Raw genomic sequence first — 25,835 nt, forward strand, 5'->3', positions numbered from 1 at the left:
TGGATATAGTATTAATAGCATTAACGGTTGATTAAATGCAGCAGCAATAGAGAAGTAAAAATACAATTTATTGTAAACTGAGCCTTGTCTATCAAATGATATATAAATAGAAAATGATTAAGACATGAACATATAGAGCACATTTAATTAAATTAAATAATGTTAATAAATAGAGAGTGATCAATAGAATACTATAAAATAAAATAAATATTGTATCTAAATAATAATAATAGTTGTAAATTGTGAATCTTAGCATATAATAAGAAAGGATAAAGATGAATATATAATATATATAAATTATATTTAGCATACAGAATATACATATGAAATACAAGTCTATTTATCAAATTTATAGGTTAATATTGCATTTTTATTTATTTTAAATTAATCCCTTCATTAATTTGTTTATTGTATTGCAGCTAGAATCCATCTAAGCCGCGCCACACGGCGTATGCGCAACATATAAATATCGTATGCCAGCATTACGCATACGCCGCATGGGCTCAATGCACTTATGAACTCTCGAATCTTCGGGCTTCTTTGGCATTTGTTTGCTTTGGCTGGCGCATCTATCGATTTGTTGCTGCTCTTCATATTTGCACATTGCATTGACACATTAAATCGCTGACTTTCCACGCCCACTTTCTTGCTGTTTGCGGCACAATGTCAGCTCAAACGATGGCCCTCTGCCAGCCCAGCGAATCTGGAGCTGGGAAACCTTTGAAGTACATAACTATTGACATTGGATGTCGTCGCGTCATCGTTGCAATATTATATTTGTTATATTTGTTTAAGTTTACGTTATAAGCCAAAGGCTGTTAACGCCTTTATTTTTAGGCCTCCGAGTGCAAGAACTAATTGAATTTGTTTGGACATGGGCCAAGACAAGACTATAAAAGCAACGCTTGAGCCAGGCACAGACGCAGGTTTCCAACGACCAATCGCCGCGAATAGTCCGCTCCAGTGAAATAATATTCAGGGGAAATACAAAATCTATGTAAAAAGTGTTAGAAATTTAGAGAGATTCAAACTAATTTGCAGCTTTTTATGTAAAACGCAGAAGTTAGTGAAAGCTTAAGCCGGGATATAGCGGATACACAAATTCACAATGGAGAGGTAAGCGGGCATCGGATAATGTTTATAGAGTATATTGCTTATAAACATTTCTGTGTTGCGTAGCTTTGCAGCAGTAGCCACACAACTGGGGCCACACTTTGCCCCACTGTCCAATGGATCGGTAGTAGACAAGGTGAGACAGAGGGAGAGAGAGAGAGAGAGTGAGACAACGATAAGAGGAGGGAGCTTACTTGTTTTACTATCTCTCACAGGTCACACCCGATATGGCGCACTTAATTAGCCCATATTGGAATCAGTTTCCCGCCATGGACCCCATCTGGGCGAAAATTCTTACCGCTTACATGATAATAATTGGCATGATTTCCTGGTGTGGAAATGGCGTGGTGATTTACATATTTGCCACCACAAAATCGTTGCGTACGCCTGCTAATCTGTTGGTCATCAACCTGGCTATATCCGACTTCGGCATCATGATCACCAATACGCCAATGATGGGCATTAATCTGTACTTTGAGACTTGGGTGCTCGGCCCAATGATGTGCGACATCTATGCCGGCCTGGGCTCGGCCTTCGGCTGCAGCTCAATTTGGTCCATGTGCATGATATCGCTGGATCGTTATCAAGTGATTGTTAAGGGCATGGCCGGCCGTCCAATGACCATCCCATTGGCATTGGGCAAAATAGCCTACATATGGTTCATGTCCAGCATCTGGTGCCTGGCGCCCGTATTCGGCTGGAGCAGGTGAGCGGAAAACTAACAAAAAACTGAGGTGTCTCTATACTATGGTTCGATTTTGGGCAGATATGTGCCCGAGGGTAATCTGACATCGTGCGGTATTGACTACTTGGAACGCGATTGGAATCCACGCTCATATCTGATCTTCTACTCCATCTTTGTCTACTACATCCCGCTGTTCCTGATCTGCTACTCCTACTGGTTCATCATTGCTGTAAGTTGAGCTGAGCTGTGCGAGTCTAACTTTCACTATTATGTGTCTCTCTCTCTCTCTCTCTCTCTCCCTTTAGGCCGTCTCTGCTCACGAGAAAGCCATGCGCGAGCAGGCCAAGAAGATGAACGTCAAATCTCTTCGCTCGTCCGAGGATGCTGAGAAGAGCGCTGAGGGCAAACTGGCCAAGGTCGCTCTGGTCACCATCTCACTGTGGTTCATGGCGTGGACCCCATACCTGGTCATCAACTGCATGGGCCTGTTCAAGTTCGAGGGCCTAACACCACTGAACACCATTTGGGGCGCTTGCTTCGCCAAGTCGGCTGCCTGCTACAATCCAATTGTATACGGCATCAGGTATACACATAAATATATTGACCCTTAGGTCATGATCAATTAATTCTCACACCCATTGCTCCACAGTCATCCCAAGTACCGCTTGGCTCTGAAGGAGAAGTGCCCCTGCTGCGTCTTTGGCAAGGTGGATGATGGCAAGTCCAGTGATGCTCAGTCCACAGCGACAGCTAGCGAGGCTGAGTCCAAGGCATAAGAGACAACGACAATAACAATAACAACAACAACAACAACAATAACAACAACTTATTACAACAGCAACAAAACAACAACAACAACAGCATGAACAACTGCAGCAACAGAACGAAACGCTTTCGAATAACAATAATACTAATTTGTTACATAACAGCAATATGTTAACTAACATATGTGAAATTCAAACTTCTGCAATGTCAATAAAGACTAAAAAAATCTATAAAAAAAAATAAATGCAAACGAACTAGAAAAGTTACATAATTGTTTTAACTATATCATTCTCAGCATTCATTCTATGTTATTTTAACATTCGTAATCTGTAAAGTAACTACAACGATTTAACAGATGTGAATGACACATTAATTATAATCACATCAAGAACAAAAACATTATTTAGTTAGCTCAACACTTTCATTTATTTTTTCACAGTGTATTTCAGTTTATTATGTTTCTTTTTTAATTTTTAATATTATTTTTTTTTTTATTTTTTTTTTTTTATTTAAAGGCACTTAAGTTTCGTATTATAAATTAACATGCATAGTAGATAAAAGGCAAAAACAATGCACGCACTACACATAGATACAATTTATGTGTGTGTGTGAAAAATTCATTTTAAGGCGTTTAAAAAACTTCCAACTTAAGGCTAGGCATTTGCAACTGTTAGTAACAGCACGAAAAATATGACAACATTTACAATTAAACAGAATCAGTTAAAACAACAACAATTCTCCTCTCTCCCTGTCCCACTCTCACTCCTCTACTTGAAATCCAATTGGTTTCTGGGGCGGCTTAGTCATTCGCTGCAAGAAGCGTATTCGCTTTCGCTCTTCTTGAACTTGCCCTTGGCAAGGTTTATAATATCTTCATCAGTTGAATTTGTTGTGATGGTATTATTGTTGACCGGCTTGTCGTCCGTGTCGGATGGACTCTCCATGCACATCGAAGAGCAGGCGCGTTCCTGAATGATGAGTTTCCACAAGCGCACCTCGATGCCAACACTAAAAGAAATCAAATTGAATGGTTGTAATATTATAGCCGAATATACATAGTATACATGAGAAAGAAAATACTAACCGCAGACCCAGCCGCATTAAATCTAGTTTCTCCATGTTATAGATGAAGTCCTCAAACGTGAAACCTTCATTCAGTATGAGCGTCTTTGAGAATTCATCGATATGATGCTGCGCTAGCCATTGCTCCAATTGCTCGTCTATCTCGTGCAGACCAAAATTGTACTTGGTTAGCTGGCGGCGGGTGTTGGCATTTCGGATTGGACGCGGCGCAGAATTTCCCGCCCCGCTCGGACTCATTCTATGGCACTTCTTGTTGAAGCCGTTGAAGGTTCGTCTGCAAGACAAAGCGAAATAAAATCATTATAGATTTTAGTATGTCATATACGATCCTCGACTCACCTTAATCGCTTGCGTCCGCCCATATAGATACTGATGCTATGCAGAGCACGCAGACTCTGACGATTCTGCTCCATAATCTCTAAGTGATTCTGCTTTTGATTGTCGCGTATATCTCGGAGGATTCGCACACACTCCACTGAGCCGATTCCATCCAATTGATCAGAGCCGCTGCCATTGCCACCGACTTGCACCTTATCAAATGCATTTGGCTGCTTCTCTTGAACATCTGGAGTTGACTGTGGTCCTGCGTTATGCACGCTCTCATCGTCATTACCCGACAAATCCTTATCCGCCAAATTGGCGCCTAGTTCGGGTGAGAATATTGTGACAGCCGCCTGCACGGCGCGCTTAACTAGATTGTCCAACGCAAACATCCAATGCGGCTTGATGCAGTGCAGCCGCAGGGCCGACACAACCGCATCCTGAAATGAGTATAACGCCAAGTGCAGATGATCCAGTGCGACGGTATCATTATCCAACTTCTGCTTCAGTTCGTTGATGGTCGCTTCCAGATGCTTCTCGTTCTCGTTTGAAATATAATCCCGCAGACCGCGTATTAGCAGCACCAGATCGCTATTACGTATGGCTATAAAGTTTTGATCGGCATTGATCTTCTTCTCCCAAATCTCGCAGATCTTCGATTCATCCAGCATCAGTACCTTGGATAGCGTGGCACGCCGCTGCGAATCCTTTTTCAAACGATAAAACCCATCCGTTTCGCTCGTATCACTAATGCTGGTGCGTAGCGACGGCGTCTGTGGTTCGATGTCTGGCGACAGCAGATAGCCAGAGGAATTGCGACGTTCAATAATGAAATTCTGTGTACTACTTTCATTATCCACCGAGGCAGTGCCAAGCGGTGCGCTAAAAGATGTATCATACGAAAAGTAAATAAAAGGCATATTGAAGCACATTGCTAGTACTTACTCCAATTCGGGAGTGGTGGGAGTATTCGATGTGGTATGGTAGGTCAAAGGCGGATTTGATTTGTGCACCAAGCGATCCGCAGGCACAGAGATGCTGCGTCCGAACTCTGAGGTATTAATGGGCAAAGCAGGTCGCATCTTGCGCGGCTTACTGTAAGACAGAACAAACCACTGTTAATAACAGAGCAATGACAATGTTCAATTATGTATGGCTTATTTACTCTGTGAGAAAAGGATCGTTGAGCAGTTCCAGTGCAGAAGGCCTATCCTGAACGCTAATGGCAAAGCAGCGCAGTATGAAGTTCTTGGCATTTGTGGACATTTCCTCCGGTATGTTGGGATGCTTCTTATAGAAGCCCACCTTGAACATGGCTGCTTGTGGATTGCCCAGTTCGCTAAAGGGAGGGCTGCCCGTGGCCATCTCAACATTTGTGCAGCCAAAGGACCAGATATCTGCGGGCGGCCCATAGCCACGCACGCCCTGGTCGATGACTTCCGGTGCCATGTACTGTAGAGTGCCTGCAAATGTATCTGTCATGGGGTTGATGCGCGCCAGGCGCTTCGAAGTGCCAAAGTCGGAGATCTTGACCACGCCGCTGTACGTGTTCACAAGCACGTTGTCGCCCTTGATGTCGCGATGCACGATGTCCTGCTCGTGTAGATACTTGAGACCCTGCAGTATCTGCTTGGAGTAGAAGGCCATGGTGGACTCGTTATCCTTGAGCGGACCCCACTTGGTCTTTAGCAAATCAGATAGCGAACCACCGGGCACCTGCTCCATGAAGATCTTGAAGAAGCCATCCTCCGATCGCGACCCTAAATACTGTACAATATTGCGATGACGCAGCTGCGAATGCAGCTTGATCTCCTCGTGCAGCGGCTGCACATCCTGCGAGTTCTTCTCCGGCACCTCCTTAATGGCAATTCGGACTTGTGTCTGCTTATCCCGCGCCGCATACACCGTTCCATAGGTGCCCTTACCCAGCGTAATCTTGCGATTCTGCTCATTGTAATCGTACTCGTACTGAAAGTGTTTGATAAGTTAGCATACGGGATTTTCATTTCGCTTTGATTCAATAACGCTCACCTCGATTTGCGCCTCATCAGTCTCCAGATTCACAAATACCTCCTGGTCCGCAGTCATTTCTAATATACGATCGTAAAAGCGTTGCCGGCACTCGGTGGACGGAAAGTAGATTTGAAAATCGTCCGAATTGTGATGCACATAGAGATAAGCACACAGATCGTCCCGCTTGTACAGACTAACAGACTTGATTTTCGAAGCAACAAACAGAAAGTCGTGCAGCTTCTTGCAGGCATTCTTCGAGTGAGCCACGCATATGTTGACAATCTGTATGGATTTCTCGTCGGCATCCATGTTGATGGTCACATAACTGGGCATATAAATCTTGTTGGGTTCGAGTATCTGCAAAGGAATACAATTTTATTCAATGAGTGAATATTTAAATTGATCAACTGAGTACATACCAATATAGGAAAACGTATACTATTAATCTCATTGACGTTTATGGCCTCCAGGAAGAAATCCATCCAGAACTGAAAGGCCTGCTCCTCAATGGGCACCTGTCGATCGTCGGGCTTGCGTCGAAAGCGATGTATTAGCGATATGTTGCCAATAGTTGATTTGAGCGACCAAACAGGCGGCCTCAGCTTGAACATACACTCGGCTGCTTGGATGGCCTTGACGTAGTCCTCGGCAAGCACAGATATCTCAAAGAATGTGGCCACGTCCCAGTAGCCATTGAGCGTCGACAAGCTGCCCTTTTTGCCAATGAGATTATTCAGTGTCATGCCAATATGCTGCAGCTCGACCGTATTGCTAAATTCCTTGCCTTCGATCACGAGCAGTGTAGCCAAATTGATGCCTGCATATTCATTTGGCTGCACTTCGAAGCTCTGGCGATACCACTTGATGGCATTTTCGAGGCTCGTCTTATCCGTACAGTCCGACTCCACGAACATATCCTTGTAGATGCGTCCGCACAGGCACAACATGTCCGGAAAGTGATTCTCCTTCTTCTCGAGCGCTTTGAGTGATGATTCCAGTGCTTTCTCTCGATCTCCCGGTCGATTGCGTCGATTCAATGCGAACGCATACAAGAAACTCATATTTCCTGTCTCCACATATTTGCGCGTATTTGGTATGTTCTTCAAATCATTCACCAGACGCACCATTGCATCATAATCCTGCACATCCCGCAGGGAGCACATAAAACTGTGCAATACCTCGCCAGAGAGAACGTGGGGATCGTCCAGGCGTTTACGCATCTAAAAATAACGCCAAATCAATTGAGTAATCATGCCTCCAGACATGTATATGTAAACATAGGCATGTCCGTTGAACTTACCCCATGTAGAATGCTCTTTAGCTTATCGTCGCTGGGCGCGTAGGCATCACGCGCCGCTCGCATATCACTGAGAAATTTTTCCCGCATATGGGCCCTGCAGTGGGGAGAAAGAGTTCATGTAAATAAAAGGCCGGTATTGCAATGAAATGATGAGTGTGCTGCCAGTACGGACTTTGATTGTATTTCAACATCTTGCAACTTGCGCTTGAGCCGCGCCTGTAATGTGGTTGGCACACGCCCATCAGTAGGTTGCTCCTTGGTGCTGGCCTGGTTTGTCAGATTGCAGGTGTTGGTCTCAGCGTTACGCTTATAGCTGAGAAACAGGTAGTTGGCACAAGAGAGCTGTAAAGCAGAGTTAGGATATTAAAGAGCTGGACATATTTTTTTGGGCGCCACTGTGATGCAGGCGATGTGCTGCTGCGTAAAACATTATTTGCTTCTCAGCAGGCATTTTTTTTTAGACAGATATATATTTATGAACATCAGCGTTAGAAGTGCAAGTTTGCATCAAACATTATTTAATCTAGACAATACATATGCTACGTTATAAAAGAAATATTTATAAACGAAAGCAGACATGTATTTTTGGACTAAACTGTTTTTATAAAGTTAAATCTGTTTTGTGGACGCTATAATGTCAAAACAAACAAATTCCTCAAACATTCTTTAAGCTAGACATGCTTTTACGCACGCCACTGTTAGTGCAAGCAAGCATAGCGTTTGTTTATTGTGAGCATGCTTATGTGTGTATGTGTGTGTGTGTGTCTGTGTTACGTTGTTTGTGTGTGAGCGGTGTGCGTGTTGTTTTGAGTTTTGCGTTGGCGTCCGTTCAGCTTTTGTTGTTGCTCTTGTTGTTCTTTTATTGTTTTAGCGCTTCGTGCTGCAGCGGCCAAAAACAAAAATAACAACAATTCCTTGTTTCACAGAACGGAAGCATAGCAAAAACTAACAGCAACAAACACGAGTGCTTGCTGCGTCTGATGTTAAAAAAAAAAAAATAAATCAAACTAGAAAAAGAACCTTATTGCTCTGTCATTTATCTTATCGGCAAAACAGGGCCGATTATGCTGTGTTTTTGTTCTTGCTTTGCATTCGCTGTTTTCTTTTTATTTATTTACTGTCAACATCTTTGCAAATCTAAACGCGTGCACAACTGTTTGTCTACACACCTTTAGGCTGAGCGTCTGCTTGGACTCCAAATCGTTGTAAATTAAAATGTTCTCCTTCATGCCAAAGCTTTCGCGCACTCCATAGTGATAGGAGAGTGGACGCTGTTGGGTTAATATACTCAAGTCAATGACGGCTACATCGGCATTATAGAATGTTTCCAGCACATTCGTTTCGCCAAAATCCAATCGCTCGAACTGCAGAGACCGAACATTTTCAATTATTATTATTGTATAACATTTGGTGTCTTTAGTTTTTTCTTTTCCCATTATTATTGTTGTATTTTCATTTGAATCGCCAACGCACCTGCACACGCTGAAAGTTCGCTCCAGCCGATTGTACAGCTTGTTTGACCTCCTCTAGGGCGCAGAGGCGATCCTCTAAATGATCGCCCACAATGGTGTCAATTACACAAACAACATCCATAGCTGCTGTCGCTGTATTGGCCTATTGGGCTATTCCTGGCGCAGCGCCTATTGAAGGTTGATGCGGATGGGAGGGTGAGGAAGGGGTATACGTGAAACGCAGCAGAGTTAGTACGTTGTTGCTAACGTGCGTTGGGTTTGTTGCAAATTGTAAACAGCTTCATTACCACACACTCGCGTAAATTACACTGTGCTAAATGTTTTATAACGTATTACTACCAAACAAAACGAAATTTTGTTAAAATGTGCACAGACTGGATGTTGACGCCGCCGTAAAATAGCTGACAGTGTGACCAGGTATAGCGCAAGTGGAAATACTTCACATGGCGTGATTTGCGTGTATTTAACAGAGCGTCTTAACAGCGCAATTCGTCCGCTTTACGGTATAGCACTGACCAGAGAACACAGTGGTATAGTTCAACAGCAAAATATTGCAAATAACATGAATTGGGAGCTTGTTTAGAAAAATTAACAAATTCATAGTTATTGAATTTATTTCGTTAGCATATATATAAACAAATAATTTTTTTAGGTAATTTATTTAAGGGGCCGTTAAGCATAGCCAATAAATTAAATTTTACTTTGCCCACATAACACCTGTTGCATGCCTAAACGTATTTAAAATCGGGCATCTTTTAGTCTTTTCAAGACTTTATTGCATTAAGACTTTTTACTTAAAAGTATCTGTTTTAAAGCGAGCTGGCATTATATTATTAACTAGCGTATTCCTTGATTACTGAGCCCGCCACAACCAGCCGTTGAATCTCGGAGGTTCCCTCGTAGATTTCGGTGATGCGCGCATCTCGATAATGCCGTTCGGCTGCCATGTCGGTTACATAGCCCATACCGCCCAAGACCTGGATGCACTGATGAGCACACAGTGTAGCCGCCTCGGAGGCAGCCAGTTTGGCCATTGCCGCCTCCTTCGTATAGGGCAGTTTGTTGTCCTTCAGCCAGGCAGCACGCCAAGTTAGTAGACGGGCCGACTCCACAGCCAACGACATATCCGCAATCTTCTGCTGTATGGCCTGTAGCTTAGATATGGGCTTGCCGAAGGCCTGACGCTTCTGCGCATAGTCAACGGCCAATTCCAGGGAGGCCTGCGCAATGCCCAGCGCCTGGCCAGCGATGCCAATGCGTCCAGCATCCAGAGTCTGCATCGCAATCTTAAAGCCAAGGCCCGTTCCGCCCAGCAGATTTTCCTTGGGTATTTCACAGTCTTCGAAAATGAGCTGGCAGGTGGAGGAACCGCGTATACCCAGCTTGTCCTCCTTTTTTCCCAGCGAAAAGCCCTTGATTCCCTTATCTACTATAAATGCGGAGATGCCCTTGTGCTTCAGTTGCTTGTTGGTGGTGGCAAAGACTACAGCTGCCTCCGCCTCGAAGGCATTCGTTATCCATGCTTTGGTGCCGTTCAACACATACCGATCGCTCTTCTCCGTGGCCACGGTGGACGCAGCGCCCGCATCGGAGCCATTGCCAGGCTCGGACAGAGCAAAGCAGCCCACACGCTCGCCTGTTGTGTATGGCGTGATGTAGGCAGCCTTCTGAGCATCATTTCCAAAGCCCAGCAATGGTCCCAAATACAGAGAATTATTGACCGACATTATCACGCCAGCTGAGGCGCAACCACGTGAGATCTCCTCCATGGCAATGGCATAAGCCAGATAATCCAAGCCGGTGCCACCAAGTTCCTCCGGCACAGAGACGGCAATGAGGCCCAGTTCGCCCATTTTTTTAATTTGTTCCCCTGGATAAAGATGTTCACGATCGAACTTTGCGGCATTTTCACCCACCAGCTCGGAGTTGGCAAAGTCACGGCATGTTTTCTGCAGCATCTGATGCGTATCTGGTAGAGCAGCGAGCGAGGCAATTTGCCTTCTATGCAGTGTCTGACGGGCTGATAAGGTGTTAAGGATGATCGAGTATACATATCAACAAGTCAAAGTCCAGTGGAAACGTTAACTTACCAACACTCAGACTGCTCCTTAATATGGACTGCATTTTGCTAAAAATAAATTTTAAATATACTTTTTCCTTAATTATTTAGCAAATTGGTAGCCGTGCTGAAGCAATTATTATGTTGTAAATTAAACCGCTTATTAACAAATATGGATTCGATATGCAGTTTTGGGTCTATCGATATATTGTACACAAACGGCGGTCGCGTATTGCATTAACATAATGTTATTCTTGCGGTACTTACAGCGCGGGCAATGTTAAAGTTTAAATTAAACTGAATGAAATTTAAATTTATAACCAACATAAATAGTCTTATTCAAAACTCGTTTATTTTATCTAAAACCCATATTTAGTATAAAAACCACAGAATCTGTTCAGTTTCAGTACGCAAGGATATCAATTAATAGATATGTTATCGTAAGGAGTACGCCTGCGCCGCTGAAAAGAAGAAGAAGCAGACCAAGTTCGAGCTCTCACAAACTTGTTTAACGTTTTTTTTTATTGCACAATTACATTTAATTCTATAAAAAGACGCACATAGGGCACAATTTATTTTGAAAGCGACAATAAGAACTAGTGTTTATAAGTGAATTGCACGTGTTTCAATTGGCACCATACTTGTTTATTGATTTGCAGTCAAGTTTTGAGTTTTTTTTTCTACCTACATCATTTGACTATTTTATTTATTTTTTCATTGTATGTTTATGTTTTGCTAATTTAATTGCGAGGCTACAAATTGCTTCATCGTAAATCAGCTGGTAAGATGTTAAACTATATGTTTGCTTACATTTTTATAGACACTAGGAAAAGTTTTGACCACAAACAAGAGGAAAGTTTGTTTATTTACAAAGGCAAACAAAGTACGCAATAGCATAAATTCGAGCTTCTGCTTGTGCTTCTGCTTATGTTTCTGACAAGCCTCTGATATGTGGTAATAACTGGTGCAGCTGCAGCCTTCGGCTATAGTTAGAATTATCAGTGTTTTAGATAACGTTTAAATTTCATTCAGAATTTGTTAGTCCGGCCAACGGTTATCAAATCTCTACTCGATCACAAAACAAAAGCGAAGTCGAACGCTGATAACAGCATTGAGTTACCGCCTTAATCACTCACTCGCTGGCTATAAAAGTGCCTCTTATATCTGGCCAAGAGCTCAGTTACAGATCAACTGCCTGTCGGAGTTCCAGTGCCATTTTGTGAGTTCAACACGTTCGTCCTTGTATCAGCTGTTCAATATCAAAATATATACTATATGCGATCTGATAACATTTGTGATTGTGAAAATATATGATCTTAAATACATTAGAAAGTGTCATAAATAAATAAAAACTGTGTTCAAAGTGGATTAAGAACTGATATATAATACCCTATAAACCAAATCAACTGATATCACACCAATGGGAATATCTAGAAAGTGTTCTGAAATTAATTTAATAACTGAATTTCATAACTCGTATTATATAAGAAATTAAAAAATTGTATTTTCCCAACCATAATGGAAATCTTATAATTTATCAAATCATAAACTTATGATTTATTAGTGCCAACTCACCATGATTAACGTTATTCGCTAGACGTTTTCGAATCGCATATCTATAAATTGAGTATGGTTCAGATTCCTTTAATTCCAGATAAGATTTAATGCTGCCTTTTGAAATGGATTCCAGCATATACAATGTGCTCATATAAATTAAAACAGATTTTTATCAGCAAATTGTACTTTATGTTTGTTTTTGTTTGATGAGTATTTTAGATTTTGATACGTCAAATTAACAGTTATCATGTTTATCATCTATATTATAGCGGCGCCTGTGGCTGTCAGATAGACCACACACGAACACACAGCCACACACAAACACACACACGCACACTGGCACAACAAATGACAAGTTATTGAGATATTGACATCGAACCGGATTGACAGTAATTTGAGATCAAAATGCAGTCCGTCACCGCAGATGAGTTGCCGGAGAATCCGCGCGAGAGATCGAATCCGTTGTCCTCGCTAATGTTTTGGTAAGTTCGAGAGATATATAAATATAAATTATATAATATTTAGCTCATTTACCAATTTCTTTTTCCTTTACCCTTAGCTATACCATGCCGACATTTTTCAAGGGACGCAAAAAGACGCTCGACGAAAGCGATCTCTATAGGGCCCTGAAGGAACATAAGTCAGGTAAATACATGAAATACATGAATCATTCATTTAACCTTAACTGACTTTTCCAAAAATTATAAATAATCGCGAGTTAATAACTGAATCAACATAGAAGGAAATCAAAGAGAAGAAGTAAAAAAAAAAAAAAAATCTTATCAATAATCAAAAATAAGCACTCAACATTTAATTTAAATGAATGTTTAATTGAAACAGCAAGTGCATTCCAGATATAACAAAATTAATTAAATGATTCGGTCTCCTAACTTTTTCATAAAGCAGCGAGAATTTCTAGATATTTAGTACAAACTCATGTTTAGATAAAAGTTATAAAGGGTTAATATTAATTTAGACTCTAGTTCAATTAATTTCTTAATATTATTTATCGCAGATATATATATTTTTAGTAAATGATATTAATTTTGGGTATATATAAATTTTATATTTCATTATTATAATTAGATTATATAAACTTGCTTCTAATTATCTATTATTATCTATGAACTCAATACAACTAGGCTATAATTATTATCTATGCAAATAAGTGCATTATATAGACACAACTCTTATCAATTTAGTAAACTCGACTTGCTGCGTTTATAAAGATTTGATTTGTATAGTCACTTGACTTGACTTTCTTACATCATGACCAAAGGGCCTGAAATAAAATTTCATTTGGGTTTTTTTTTCTTTTTTTGAACAAAAGTGTGCTATGACAAATCTTACACAGTGTATTATCTATGGAAATATCAACTCTTCAGACATATTTTACGTGTGCTTTCGAGTGGCTAAAGGCGGTACAACCACGCACTGGGACACCACTTAAAAGTACAGCAGCTTGTTGTTGTATTTTGTTTGGTTTTACGATTAGATAGAATAGAGCATGTGAACAGGAAGCCCGTCTGATGGATAAGCAGTCCATTTTTAGCCTGAGACATTTGGCGTGGTCTTTGCCATGCATAGGATCAGAGCTAAACATTGAATGCCAGATACATGGACATGTATTATAGGAAGCGATTCCTCATAAGTCGTATGCAAAGTCATCGCCAGATAAGATTTCTGTCAATTGACGCCTATAAAATATTCTATAATATGCAATAGGTTTAAAGTTTATCACGCTTATCAGTGGGAACTAGTTAATCATAGAAATTGAACTTTGATTTTTATGGAACCATTAATAAAAATAATAAAAATCAGTAGCTGTTAGTGCCAAAAAAGTTGAGCTCTGATAACTTTTTGATAACTTTGACAAGCAGGCATTGCCGCAATTAATGAGCTTTCGCCCAATTTGACCGCTCCATGATATATGAGATATACGAGAATATATCGCGCGCTCATTAGCCCTAAAATAAATGTGCCTATAGAGACACCAACGGCTGACAATAAGTGGGCAAGCGTCCAATCTAATCTGGCATGCGTCTTTAGTAAATATTTATATAGGTAAACATTGGCATATAGCTAATTCTCGATTTTTTCCATTTATCAAATACTTGGGTCTAGTATATGGAGTATAAAGAGTCTTGGGGACACTTTAGATTGGCTAAAAACCAGTGCGGAAGTGTCTCTGACTTAGTATATACTATATATGTACATTTATATATATGGATGTGATATAGCATATATTGTAGTTAGGGGCCTGAGCAGCAGCACATGCAACTAGCTTTGACCAGGTGCGATTAGCCAGTTAGCTGATAAGAGATAAGCCCACGAGACAGCTGACTGCGATAGGGGTTTTTTCTTTTTGCTTTAAGAAGGCCATAATTCACATAGACAATGGAAACGCAAAGCTTGATATACCTATTTATGGCCGATAAAAATCATGGACTTGAATCGTAAAACATTGACTCAGCATTCTTACTAATGAAATCACTTGTATATAATTCATCTGACTACTGTAAAGAGTAAAAGAAATAATCTTAGCTGAACTGCAGAATGCTCTGAATCGAACCTATAACTTAATCATTGAAAGTTAGGTAATTTCTGTTTCACTTTGATTTAAAGTGAGCTGATATAAGAGTTGATTAAGTAATTGTATTGTACATGAATGTGTATAAAGAATATATAAACTGTTTAACTTTAATGTGTATAATGCTATATAATGGCAACGTTTCGATTCGAGTTAATATACGCTGAACTTGATTACAATGTTATTTTTACTGAAATAATTATACGCCCATCCATGCCACTCAGCTTTCAAGATATCTTTATAGTGATTGTCTCAACATTTTTACCTTTCAGATACACTTGGCAAGAAGCTGAGCAAGGCATGGGAGAAGGAGGTGGAGGAGAAGCGTAAGAAGAAGAAGGAGCCCAGCTTGTTCAAGGCAACGATGAGTGTCTTCGGCTTGAACTTTGGCTTACTCGGTTTGGTTTTGTTTATAGTGGAAATGGGTTTCCGGTAAGCGCCACACCTCCGTTCCCCCCCTCCCTATATATGTATCTGTAGTTATTTATGATCATAATTATGGTGCTTAATCCTTGACAGCGTGACACAGCCTCTGTGCCTGGGCGGCTTGGTGGCCTACTATTCGGATGCCAACAATCTGGAGAGCGACGATCAGACCACAGCATATCTGTACGCCGTCGGCGTGATCTTGTGCAGCGCCTTCAATGTATTATTCATGCATCCCTATATGTTGGGCATGTTCCACACGGGCATGAAGGTGCGCGTCGCCATGTGCAGCATGATTTATCGCAAGGCGTTGCGACTCAGTCGGACGGCACTGGGCGATACAACAATTGGCCAGGTGGTTAATCTCATATCGAATGATGTCGGCCGTCTGGATGTCTCCGTGATACACACGCATTATTTATGGCTGGGCCCAGTGGAGATCGCTGTGGTCACCTGGCTCATGTACCGGGAGGTAGGCAAAGTCCCAGACAGCTTGATTGACTGTTAACTGATATAGAAATTAAATATACTTTGCAATAAAAGCAGTATATAGTACCGTATCATAATCATTATATTTGCGTACTCCTCCACAGATTGGCGTTTCAGCATTCTTCGGCGTGGCTATTATGCTGCTCTTCATACCCCTCCAGGCATATCTGGGCAAGAAGACGTCGAGTCTGCGTCTGAAAACGGCTTTGCGTACGGATGAACGTGTGCGCATGATGAACGAAATCATATCGGGCATTCAGGTGATCAAAATGTACGCCTGGGAAATACCATTCAGCAATATGATCAACTATGTGCGCGGCAAGGAGATGAATGCCATCCGAAAGGTGAACTACATTCGTGGCACTCTGCAGAGTTTTATTATGTATGTGACGCGCATTTCGGTGTTTGTCAGCCTGGTGGGCTTTGTGCTGCTCGGCAAGCTGCTGACTGCAGAGAAGGCCTTTGCCATTACCGCCTACTACAACATTCTGCGTAACACAATGACCATCTACTTCCCCATGGGCATCTCACAGGTAAAAACAATATTTCCTTACTCTAAAGCAATACCTTGTGTTTGAAAAATAGGTTAACAGGACCTTAATGAAGGATCTGTGTAAAATGGCTTTAACAGAATTATTAAAGTTAATGTTTACATGCCTGAGATTAAAAATAATGGTTTTAACAGAAGTAGTCAACTTGCACTTTCAGATTAACAAATTAATGTCGATTCGTTTCAACTTAAAAATGTAATATATTTAGTCTTTTCCTAAGTCTCTTATTTCATGAATATTAATTGTATTTTGAGTTAGCTTCGTCTGATATTCAAAGATATTCACCAAATTTACCCTGCACGCCGTTAACAGCGCAGATTTTAAAATTACATATGTTGATAACTTTAAATGCCACTGTTGTTTAACATAACATATCTATGTTGCTTGGTGGCGCGATAAATGAACTTTTCAATATAAATAAGCAAAGTTAAATTATTTATCACTAGCTGGCCCGGCAAACGTTGCATTGCCCTCTATATTATTTCTAGGTAAAAAATTGTTGAAAGCTATGTTGTTCAGGCTGGGATACACTGATAAATTTATTAATCGGATTTTCATTCAAGCACCTTGTTGTAAACGACATTCTTCGTTTTTTGGTCGGGTGCAAGAACAAATAATGCGGATCGTTTGCCAACACGTGAGCATGCCACGTACAATTGACCATGAGAAAAACACGCATTTTCTAGATTGAGGCCACAAATAGTCAAAGATTGGCCCTGTGACTTGTTGATCGTCATGGCGAAGGCAAGACGAAGCGGGAATTGAATTCGTTTAAATTCAAAGGGCATATCTGTTGAGCTCATCGGAATCCTAGGAATAAGAACTTCCTCATCTTTAAATTTTCCTTTGAGTATCAACGCGTGAATCACATTGCTCATCAGTTTTCTTATCACCAAACGCGTTCCATTGCACAGTTTTGGTTGGTTTAAATTTCTAAGCATGCAAATCATGGAGAATTGCTCTTTTCATAGCTGTGTTCATTTCTTGACGCCGGTCAAGTTGTTCTTCCATATTGCCCATGAAGTATATTTGCAAGAATTTTTGCTGTGCATCTTCAATAGGTTGCAATGATCCAATGCGATGGCAAATCTGGCCTTGAATCTTTAAATTCAAAGCCATAGTTATAGTTATATTTACAAACACTATTTACAGAAATCTAACAAACTACATTATTCAAAATTTTTTTTGGCAGTCATAGAAAATAAAATTTTTAACGTAAATTACCTTAAATATCCGTCTCCAATATTTTCCGCCCCAAATTATGTCATTTGGAAACAGGCATTGTATTTTTGAGTGTTCGCTAGAAAATGTCGTGATTCTAGTGTTTCGCCATAAAGCAGGGAACGCAATGGCTATGGTGACCGCTAATGGCAATGTCACTTTACCACTAAGGCAGCACAAACCGGGCGTTTCACCAGCAAACTTCAATGCGCCACAATGCTAGCAAACAACGTCCATTGGACCAATGCAAACTAAACGATTCAAGCTGTAATCAATGGTGCAATCATATCGAAACGCTGCTCGATTCAAATCAATCCTTGAACCATTTCTTATTGCCATTTCACGGGCTGCCTCTCTTTGAGAAGCACGAATTAAGGCCCTTCTTTGCTGGGTACTAACGCGGAGCCTTTCTCGGGCGATTTCTCGCTCTTCGTCAGATAATTGACTCGCGCTATTCCGTTGCCTAATTGCATTATGGGTCCGCCGGGAAAGATTAGATCTTCTAGGACGCGGCATTTTTATTAATAGTAATACTGCCCTCGCACAAAACCATATAAAACAATCGAGAAATATAAATATAAATAATTTACACAAATTTATGTTTGAGACAAACAAATACCTGAACTTTCGAGATATTTAGCTTTTGTAAAAGTCCAAAAATACAATTTTTAATAATTAACTTTTTTTTTTTTAATTTCGAATTTTGAATTTTGAATTTTTTATTTATTTTTGATTGTTAGGTTTTAATCTTTTGATTTTTTTTTTAATTTTTGCAGATTTTTGATTTGAAATATTTATAAAGTTTAAAAGTCCGAAAATATAAAAAGCCAAAAATACACTTTTTAATAATTACCTTTTTTTTTTTTAATTTCGAATTTTTAATTTTTTATTTATTTTTTGAACAGTCAGGTTTTAATCTTTTGATTTTTTGCAGATTTTTGATTTGAAATATTTTTCCTTTTGATTTGAAATTTTTTTTTTTTTTTTTTTTTTTTTTTTTTTTTTTTTTTTGAATAGTCAGGTCTGCTCGAGGTCAGGAGACCGTAGACTGACTGACTACATTTGTTTATTTACTTCTACACTATTGTCAAAACTGTCACTGTTACCAAGCCTACTGGGTATAAAAAAAATTTGAACATTTGGGGAAAAAACCGCGTTTTTCAAGTATTCGGCAAATTTTTTCAGTATTTTTAAGACCCTATACTAAACTCGTTGCGGAGACAAATCCAACAAATCAAAAACCATGAAAATTGGTTCAGCCCAAATCAAGTTATAAGCAGTCTTCACTTTTACACAACTTTCTTTTATATATATAGATTGTACTATAGACACATATTTTAATTAAAATTGTTGCACATTTTGCTTTTAATTTCTCAACAGTTTGCTGAGTTGCTCGTATCCATTCGCCGTATACAGAAGTTCATGATGCATGAGGAGACGAAAGTGCGCGACAAATCTCACGATGCGAACGATCAGAAACTGAAGCCGCCCGGCACCATTGTGGAGGAGGCTGCGGCCACAGTGACAGGAGTGCTGAAGCCGAACAGTCGCCGGTCTAGCGAGACGGAGGTCGGCATAAATATTACCAAGATGAAGGCCAAGTGGGATTCCAAGTCTACTGAGTATACGCTGGATAACATTAATCTGAAGTTCAAGCCGCGCCAGCTGGTGGCTGTCATTGGACCTGTCGGTGCTGGCAAGTCCAGTTTGATACAAACGGTGCTCGGCGAGCTCCCTCCGGAATCGGGTAGTGTTAAAGTGAATGGCACCCTCTCGTATGCATCCCAAGAGCCGTGGCTGTTTACGGGCACCGTGCGTCAGAATATCCTGTTCGGTCTAGCCATGGACAAGAGTCGCTATCGCCAGGTGGTGAAGAAGTGTGCGCTGGAGCGTGACTTTGAGCTGCTGCCGTACGGAGATAAGACAATTGTGGGCGAGCGTGGTGCCTCCCTATCTGGTGGCCAGAAGGCACGTATCAGTCTGGCCAGAGCCGTCTACCGCAAGGCCGATATCTACCTGCTGGATGATCCCCTCAGCGCTGTGGACACTCATGTGGGCCGTCATCTGTTTGATCAGTGCATGCGCGGCTATTTGCGGGATAACATTGTGCTGCTGGTCACCCATCAGCTGCAGTTCCTGGAGCAGGCCGATCTAATTGTCATTATGGACAAGGGCAAGATCAGTGCCAAGGGCACCTATGAGTCCATGTGCAAGAGTGGCCTGGACTTTGCCCAAATGTTAACCGATCCCAGCAAGAAGGAAGAGGGCGCCGGCGATGCACCCGACAAGCGAAAGCTATCGCAGATCAGCACGCGTCGCAGCCGACAGAACAGTGTCTCGTCCATGGAATCGGGCGCCGAATCCGTGGTAATGGAGTCGCCCATGCAGGCGCAGGAAACCCGCACCGAGGGACGCATTGGCTGGAATCTCTACAAGAAATACTTCGCTGCCAATGGCTACTTCCTGTTCATTGTGTTTGCCTTCTTCTGCATTGGTGCTCAAGTTCTGGGCTCGGGCGGTGATATGTTCTTATCATACTGGTAAGTAAACAACTGGAAAACATACATATATATGTAGTTTGCAAATAACTGTTGAGCGTCCGCTAGTAAGGGTCTCTCACTCAAACTCTGATAGAAGAAACTCGGAGAGCAACCGATCGGTTGCATCGGTTCTCGATCGAGTTCGTTCCCGATCGGCTGCTTTATTTCGCTCAACCTGTTCCCTGTGTTAGTTGAGTGTCTTATACGAATCGTGTCACTCCCTAAACGATGTTCGTCAAAAGAGCACCACACGAATAGTTCTAATCAACAGAAATCAAATTCGAAAATCCCGAAGTCTCTTACTCAGAGCGAAAGCGATTAGATGTGATTTTTGTTCAGTTGATTTCGTCTACAGAGCGTAAACAATCAGAACATGTAATCTTTACATTATGTTAATAATTCAACTGATAGTTACTAGTAAATGTATGTAATCTAACAGTATGTTGATAATATAATTAATTTCAATGTTATGCTCACCTCATTTTCAGGGTCAATAAAAACGAAGGCGAAGCGGAAACCTTTATGTCACGGCTGCGTCGCTCCTTCATGCCGAGAATCAACAGCGAAACGGATCCCGTCGATATATACTATTTTACGGCTATCAATGTCTTGGTGATTGTGTTCTCTCTGGTGCGCAGTGTGCTCTTCTTTTACTTGGCTGCCAAGAGTTCGACGACGCTGCACAATAAAATGTTCCAGGGCGTGACCCGAGCGGCAATGCATTTCTTCAACACAAATCCCTCGGGTCGTATTTTGAATCGTTTCTCCAAGGATCTTGGTCAGGTGGACGAGATTCTGCCATCGGTCATGATGGACGTTATGCAGATTTTCCTCGTTATCTTGGGCATTATCGTGGTGCTGTGCATTGTGAATGTGTGGTATCTGCTGGTCACGTTCATCTTGGTGGTCATCTTCTATCTGCTGCGCTCCTTCTACCTGACTACATCCAGAGATGTCAAGCGATTGGAGGCTACAAGTATGTGCAGAGCAACAGATTCATTGAGTAATCCAGATCTTATTTATGCTTACTCTCGATCTCTCACAGCTCGCTCACCGATCTACTCCCATTTGAGTGCTTCGCTGAATGGTTTGGCTACGATACGAGCTTTCGGTGCACAGAAGGAGCTCATTGAGGAGTTCGATAATTTCCAGGACTTGCACAGCTCTGGCTTTTATATGTTCTTGGCGACGAGTCGTGCCTTTGGCTACTGGCTGGATTTGATCTGTGTGCTCTATATCGCCATAGTGACGCTTAGTTTCTTCCTCTTCTCGCCGCAAAACGGTGGCGAGGTCGGCTTGGCCATAACCCAGGTGCGAACCACTATAACAAATTGTCAGCCGAATTCTTCTAACCAAGTTCTTTGTACAGGCTATGGGAATGACAGGCATGGTGCAGTGGGGTATGCGTCAGTCCGCCGAGCTGGAGAACAACATGACGTCGGTGGAACGTGTCGTTGAGTACGAGGACCTGGAGCCGGAGGGCGACTTTGAGTCCAAACCGAACAAGAAACCACCAAAGGACTGGCCCGATGAAGGAAAAATTAAATTCGATGACCTGAGCTTGCGCTACTTCCCCGACAAGGATGCGGACTATGTGCTCCGTTCGCTGAACATTGACATCAAGGCCTGTGAGAAGGTTGGCATTGTCGGACGCACGGGCGCTGGCAAGTCATCCCTGATCAATGCCCTGTTCCGCCTGTCCTACAACGAAGGCGCAATCCTGATCGATCACCGCGACACCAACGAGCTGGGTCTGCACGATTTGCGCAGCAAGATATCAATTATACCCCAAGAGCCGGTTCTGTTCTCGGGCACCATGCGATACAATTTGGATCCCTTCGATGAGTACTCCGACGTGAAGCTCTGGGAGTCACTGGAGGAGGTCAAGCTCAAGCAAGTGGTTGCCGACTTGCCCAGCGGCTTGATGAGTAAAATCTCCGAGGGTGGAACCAACTTCAGCGTGGGTCAGCGCCAGCTGGTGTGCCTGGCCCGTGCTATACTCCGCGAGAATCGCATTTTGGTCATGGACGAGGCGACGGCCAACGTGGATCCGCAGACAGATGCTCTCATTCAGAATACCATTAGGAATAAGTTCAAGGAGTGCACAGTGCTAACAATTGCCCATCGGTTGCACACGGTCATGGATTCGGATAAGGTTCTGGTTATGGATGCAGGACGTGCCGTTGAGTTCGCATCGCCCTTCGAGCTGCTCACCGTGAGCGAGAAGAAAGTGTTCCACAGCATGGTCAAGCAAACAGGCGATGCCACATTCGATGCTCTGCTCAAGGTTGCACAAAAGGTGAGTCTGCTCGGAGTAATATATCCTAAATCCGGTAATTAAATATATCTTGTATAATTTGTTGAACAGGCGCATGAGGATAATTTGCGGTTGAAAAAGGATTCTTGACATTTCGCCGTGCCGAAAGCTTTTAAAGACTACATACTTAAGATACTGGAACCAATTACGAACCACCCGGCTGCCAATGCGCGCATACAAAAGACCTTCCTATTCGCCGAGGCCTCCAAGCAGAAGCTGTTAGGGTAGCCCAAGATAAAGTAATGACAAAAAGGATAAGCAAAAAGTAAACAATCGTTAAGCAAAGGATTTTTATAACACAAACAAAACACATACACACACACACACACAGATGTACAAATGAAATCCAACTAAATGTTAGTTGAATTGAGATCGTAGAACTATATAGTATATATACGAGATGTATGACAATAAGAGCTCAAGTTGGAGCATCTAAATCGATATCATAAACAAAATGAAAAGACCTTTAAAAGGTCGCATAAAATGTGTTCCGTAACGACAATAACGATTATTTAAAAAAAAGAAAGAAAAAAAACAACAACAAAAGATTACTATAAACTGTTACGTCTAGTATTAATGTGTGTGTTTTTATAGTAATTTATTAATGTACAGGTATACAGAATAAATGTAACAATTTCTTAAATTTTTATTTCGAATTTTTTGTTTCACAAGATATATATATTTGTTTCTATTATTTTCACATTGGCTGTTCAGTTCGTTAAAGCAACTAATAGAACTGCATTTAAATCATCTATAAAATATAGAGATTCAATGCATTTAACAATATCAAAAACAAAAAAAAAAAGAGAAAATTGTATCTTCCATTTGCTGCAAACAGAACAAATTAAAAAAAATATATATATATATATATAAAAATAATAGTTTTAAAATTCAACTGCTCATCAGGAGAGCTCACATTACTCACTAAGAAAACGCTTTTTAAAAGCGCATGAATATGTAATACATAATATATATTTATATTTGTTTATATAGCTGCCGCTCTAATCACACACGAAACTTCATCTAGGCTTTAGCTTTAGTTGACTTTATATATACATTTATTATTATATATAGTTAGATGTGTGCCATTTGTAATTCTATGTACTATATCCTATGATGCGCGTATATCACATCTAGACCACCAGCGACAGCCAGGCTCCAATCAAGCAGAATCCGCCGATAGTGGCGTAGTGCTGCAGTCGCTTATTACCAGTCAGAGCGCGATAATACATGCAGCCAGAAAAGAGGACGGTGCCCATGGTCATCAAGACTCCAGTCTGCGGAATAGTAAGCATAATTCACATATTTTTAAGCATACGAAAAGAAACCAAACAAAACAGAAAAAAAGGCAACAGAAATAAACAAAAATTATTTATGCCGCATTTAAGTGTTAGACAATAATAATGTATGGCCTGCAAATTTTGATGTTAGCTTTAGTTGTTTGCTTTGAGAACAAACAAAATGAAACAAAACAAACAAATGGAACCCAAAGGCAAGCTCTACGATTTACTTATCGCATAAGGCTGAAAACAAAATTATGAACAAAGAAAAATTTAAGCAGCGTTATTGAAGCTGACTTTTGGTACATTTTTTAAACAAAAGAAATTCAAGAGATGAATCTAGTCTTAAGTCTAAAAACCAAATACATATTTCCTGTACCCTCAAAACCCTATACCATATCAGATCTGAACCTCTCATATCATCTATAATAACAAAGAAAACGATGTTAAATTTAAATGTTAGCAATTATCGTATACAAGTTTCGTAATGTGGTATTGAAATTACTTTTAAGCTGCAATTAGTGGTTGTTGAACATTTAGCTTTAGCTTTGAAGAGACAAGAAACAAAAATGATATTTCATATACAATCTGAACTTCTTATAGATCGTAACGCTTAGCAAATATCAAACTTTACTCATGGTTCAATTAGCCTCTTTATATTTCTATTTTCATTTCCTTAATTAAGCGAGTGTGTCAATTACATACACATTTACATGAAATACATATTGATATACACATAAATATTGAACAAAATCAAAAATCATTCAAAGAGTAACGCGAGTTGTTGTAAATTCCGTTCAAAGATTTAACTTTTACAAATGACAAAATAACTGAAAAGCTTTATGATGCTCAATAAACTGTAAAGAAATGGAATTGCCTTCTTTATTTATACGCTCCGAGTAGACGATGGGAATAGGATGGAACGTGACTTTAAAGTGCATAAGTATATACTATTTATAATATATATTTATGTTGGTGATACAAGATGTCCAAGGAAATATGTATGAAAGTATGGGGGCCGGACACTTATAGAATTCCCTACCAGTCTCTAAAGATTTCTAAGAAGGGGAAGCCCCCACAATTCATGTATATCTTCAAATGATTACGATTACCCACAATTAAACTAGCTCTAACCCTCTCTATTTCTGTATTTGTATTTACTTGTTACAGTGAATCAAATTACTCTCTAACACACACAACAACAACAAAAAGTTCGTCTAGGGTATATAAACGTCAAATACTTACAAAAACTGGATAGTGAGCCAAAGGCATGCACATGAGCGCAAAGGAGTGTAGGAAATGTATGCGATTGGCAACATCAGCAAATGCCTGCGAGTCTTGCTGTACCTTGGGATCACTGACATCCTTTAGAAAATACTTGCAATAGGCGCCCATAAAAATTGCCGATGCACCGCCCAAGCCGGCAATGCGAACAAAATTATAGTGACAGCCGACTATGCGATGCATCGAAACATTCAAAGGTTGAATCTGCATTGGGACTCCCATCGGATGATCGGTGGTAACCATCTTCTTAGGGCGCAGACCCTGCAATACAAATATGAAACATTGTGCCATAAAATGAAAAACAGTTACGATGTGATGTACTTACTATAGCTCGTAGTATTGAAGACGATGAATTGATTAGTGCGCGACTGACAGGATTGCCAAGCGTAATATATTCGAAAGTGTCAGCGACCGACATATTTTTTTAACTAGTTAATGTTTAGACCAATATGAGGATATTTTGGTGCTGCAATTGGTTTGCGTATATATTATTGTGCTTGGTGCCAGTGGATGAGTACGGTATGGCGTTGCCAGTATGGCTCAGTGCGCGAATAACTTTTTATCGATATTCGATTGCATCTGAAATGTTATTGTAAATGTAAATTTCAGTGTTATGTCGATATATTTTTAAAAACGAAATGGGTCCTAAAGTGAAATGTATACGATTTTCAATGAATTTGAATATACAACTACTTGCTTTGGCATCCAACTAAATACATATACATATGCTTTAAAAAACAACATTTAGCCAGTGTGACCGTAAGTTGCA

The 25,835-nt window shown here is 40.7% G+C and overlaps 5 protein-coding genes and 1 long non-coding RNA gene across 7 annotated transcripts; 2 read left to right on the forward strand and 4 right to left on the reverse strand.

The window, feature by feature from the left end:
* Window positions 1-854: 854 nt before the first annotated feature.
* On the forward strand, window positions 855-2,834 carry ninaE (neither inactivation nor afterpotential E). 2 transcript variants are annotated; one of them, XM_089462519.1, is made up of 7 exons: window positions 855-997; window positions 1,061-1,116; window positions 1,180-1,249; window positions 1,329-1,819; window positions 1,880-2,027; window positions 2,104-2,381; window positions 2,448-2,834. In XM_089462519.1, the coding sequence occupies exons 2-7, from the start codon at window positions 1,109-1,111 to the stop codon at window positions 2,572-2,574; spliced, it is 1,122 nt and encodes a 373-aa protein (XP_089318645.1). In that variant the 5' UTR covers window positions 855-997; window positions 1,061-1,108; the 3' UTR covers window positions 2,575-2,834. The 2 variants fall into 2 exon arrangements, with proteins under 2 accessions (XP_089318645.1, XP_017864103.1); XM_018008614.2 differs by having other exon boundaries at window positions 910-1,116.
* Ask1 (apoptotic signal-regulating kinase 1) lies at window positions 2,475-9,179 on the reverse strand. The gene is made up of 11 exons (XM_018008394.2): window positions 8,754-9,179; window positions 8,450-8,644; window positions 7,453-7,622; window positions 7,281-7,374; window positions 6,400-7,200; window positions 5,999-6,337; window positions 5,133-5,935; window positions 4,913-5,062; window positions 3,986-4,849; window positions 3,648-3,920; window positions 2,475-3,571 (listed from the first exon to the last, which is right to left on the reverse strand). The coding sequence occupies exons 1-11, from the start codon at window positions 8,871-8,873 to the stop codon at window positions 3,367-3,369; spliced, it is 4,014 nt and encodes a 1,337-aa protein (XP_017863883.1). The 5' UTR covers window positions 8,874-9,179; the 3' UTR covers window positions 2,475-3,366.
* Window positions 9,180-9,348: 169 nt separating this feature from the next.
* On the reverse strand, window positions 9,349-11,016 carry Arc42 (Activator-recruited cofactor subunit 42). Its single transcript, XM_018008601.2, has 2 exons — window positions 10,843-11,016; window positions 9,349-10,772 (listed from the first exon to the last, which is right to left on the reverse strand). Exons 1-2 carry the CDS (start codon window positions 10,874-10,876, stop codon window positions 9,586-9,588), a joined length of 1,221 nt encoding a protein of 406 aa, XP_017864090.1. The 5' UTR covers window positions 10,877-11,016; the 3' UTR covers window positions 9,349-9,585.
* A 921-nt stretch (window positions 11,017-11,937) lies between these two features.
* Window positions 11,938-23,779, forward strand: Mrp5 (Multidrug resistance protein 5). The gene is made up of 11 exons (XM_018008382.2): window positions 11,938-12,030; window positions 12,638-12,850; window positions 12,928-13,013; window positions 15,231-15,390; window positions 15,478-15,856; window positions 15,978-16,406; window positions 19,026-20,185; window positions 20,674-21,161; window positions 21,231-21,496; window positions 21,555-22,484; window positions 22,554-23,779. Exons 2-11 carry the CDS (start codon window positions 12,774-12,776, stop codon window positions 22,590-22,592), a joined length of 4,014 nt encoding a protein of 1,337 aa, XP_017863871.1. The 5' UTR covers window positions 11,938-12,030; window positions 12,638-12,773; the 3' UTR covers window positions 22,593-23,779.
* On the reverse strand, window positions 16,932-19,028 carry LOC149270486 (uncharacterized). The gene is made up of 2 exons (XR_016268698.1): window positions 18,265-19,028; window positions 16,932-18,178 (listed from the first exon to the last, which is right to left on the reverse strand). It is a non-coding gene; the product is annotated as an uncharacterized LOC149270486 (long non-coding RNA).
* Window positions 23,532-25,717, reverse strand: LOC108614508 (transmembrane protein 256 homolog). The gene is made up of 3 exons (XM_018008668.2): window positions 25,392-25,717; window positions 25,028-25,327; window positions 23,532-23,779 (listed from the first exon to the last, which is right to left on the reverse strand). Exons 1-3 carry the CDS (start codon window positions 25,482-25,484, stop codon window positions 23,636-23,638), a joined length of 537 nt encoding a protein of 178 aa, XP_017864157.1. The 5' UTR covers window positions 25,485-25,717; the 3' UTR covers window positions 23,532-23,635.
* Window positions 25,718-25,835: the final 118 nt, after the last annotated feature.

Source organism: Drosophila arizonae, chromosome 2 (assembly GCF_054131065.1).
Source record: "Drosophila arizonae isolate 15081-1271.41 chromosome 2, UAZ_ARI_1.0, whole genome shotgun sequence".
Taxonomy (NCBI): Eukaryota; Metazoa; Arthropoda; class Insecta; order Diptera; family Drosophilidae; genus Drosophila; species Drosophila arizonae.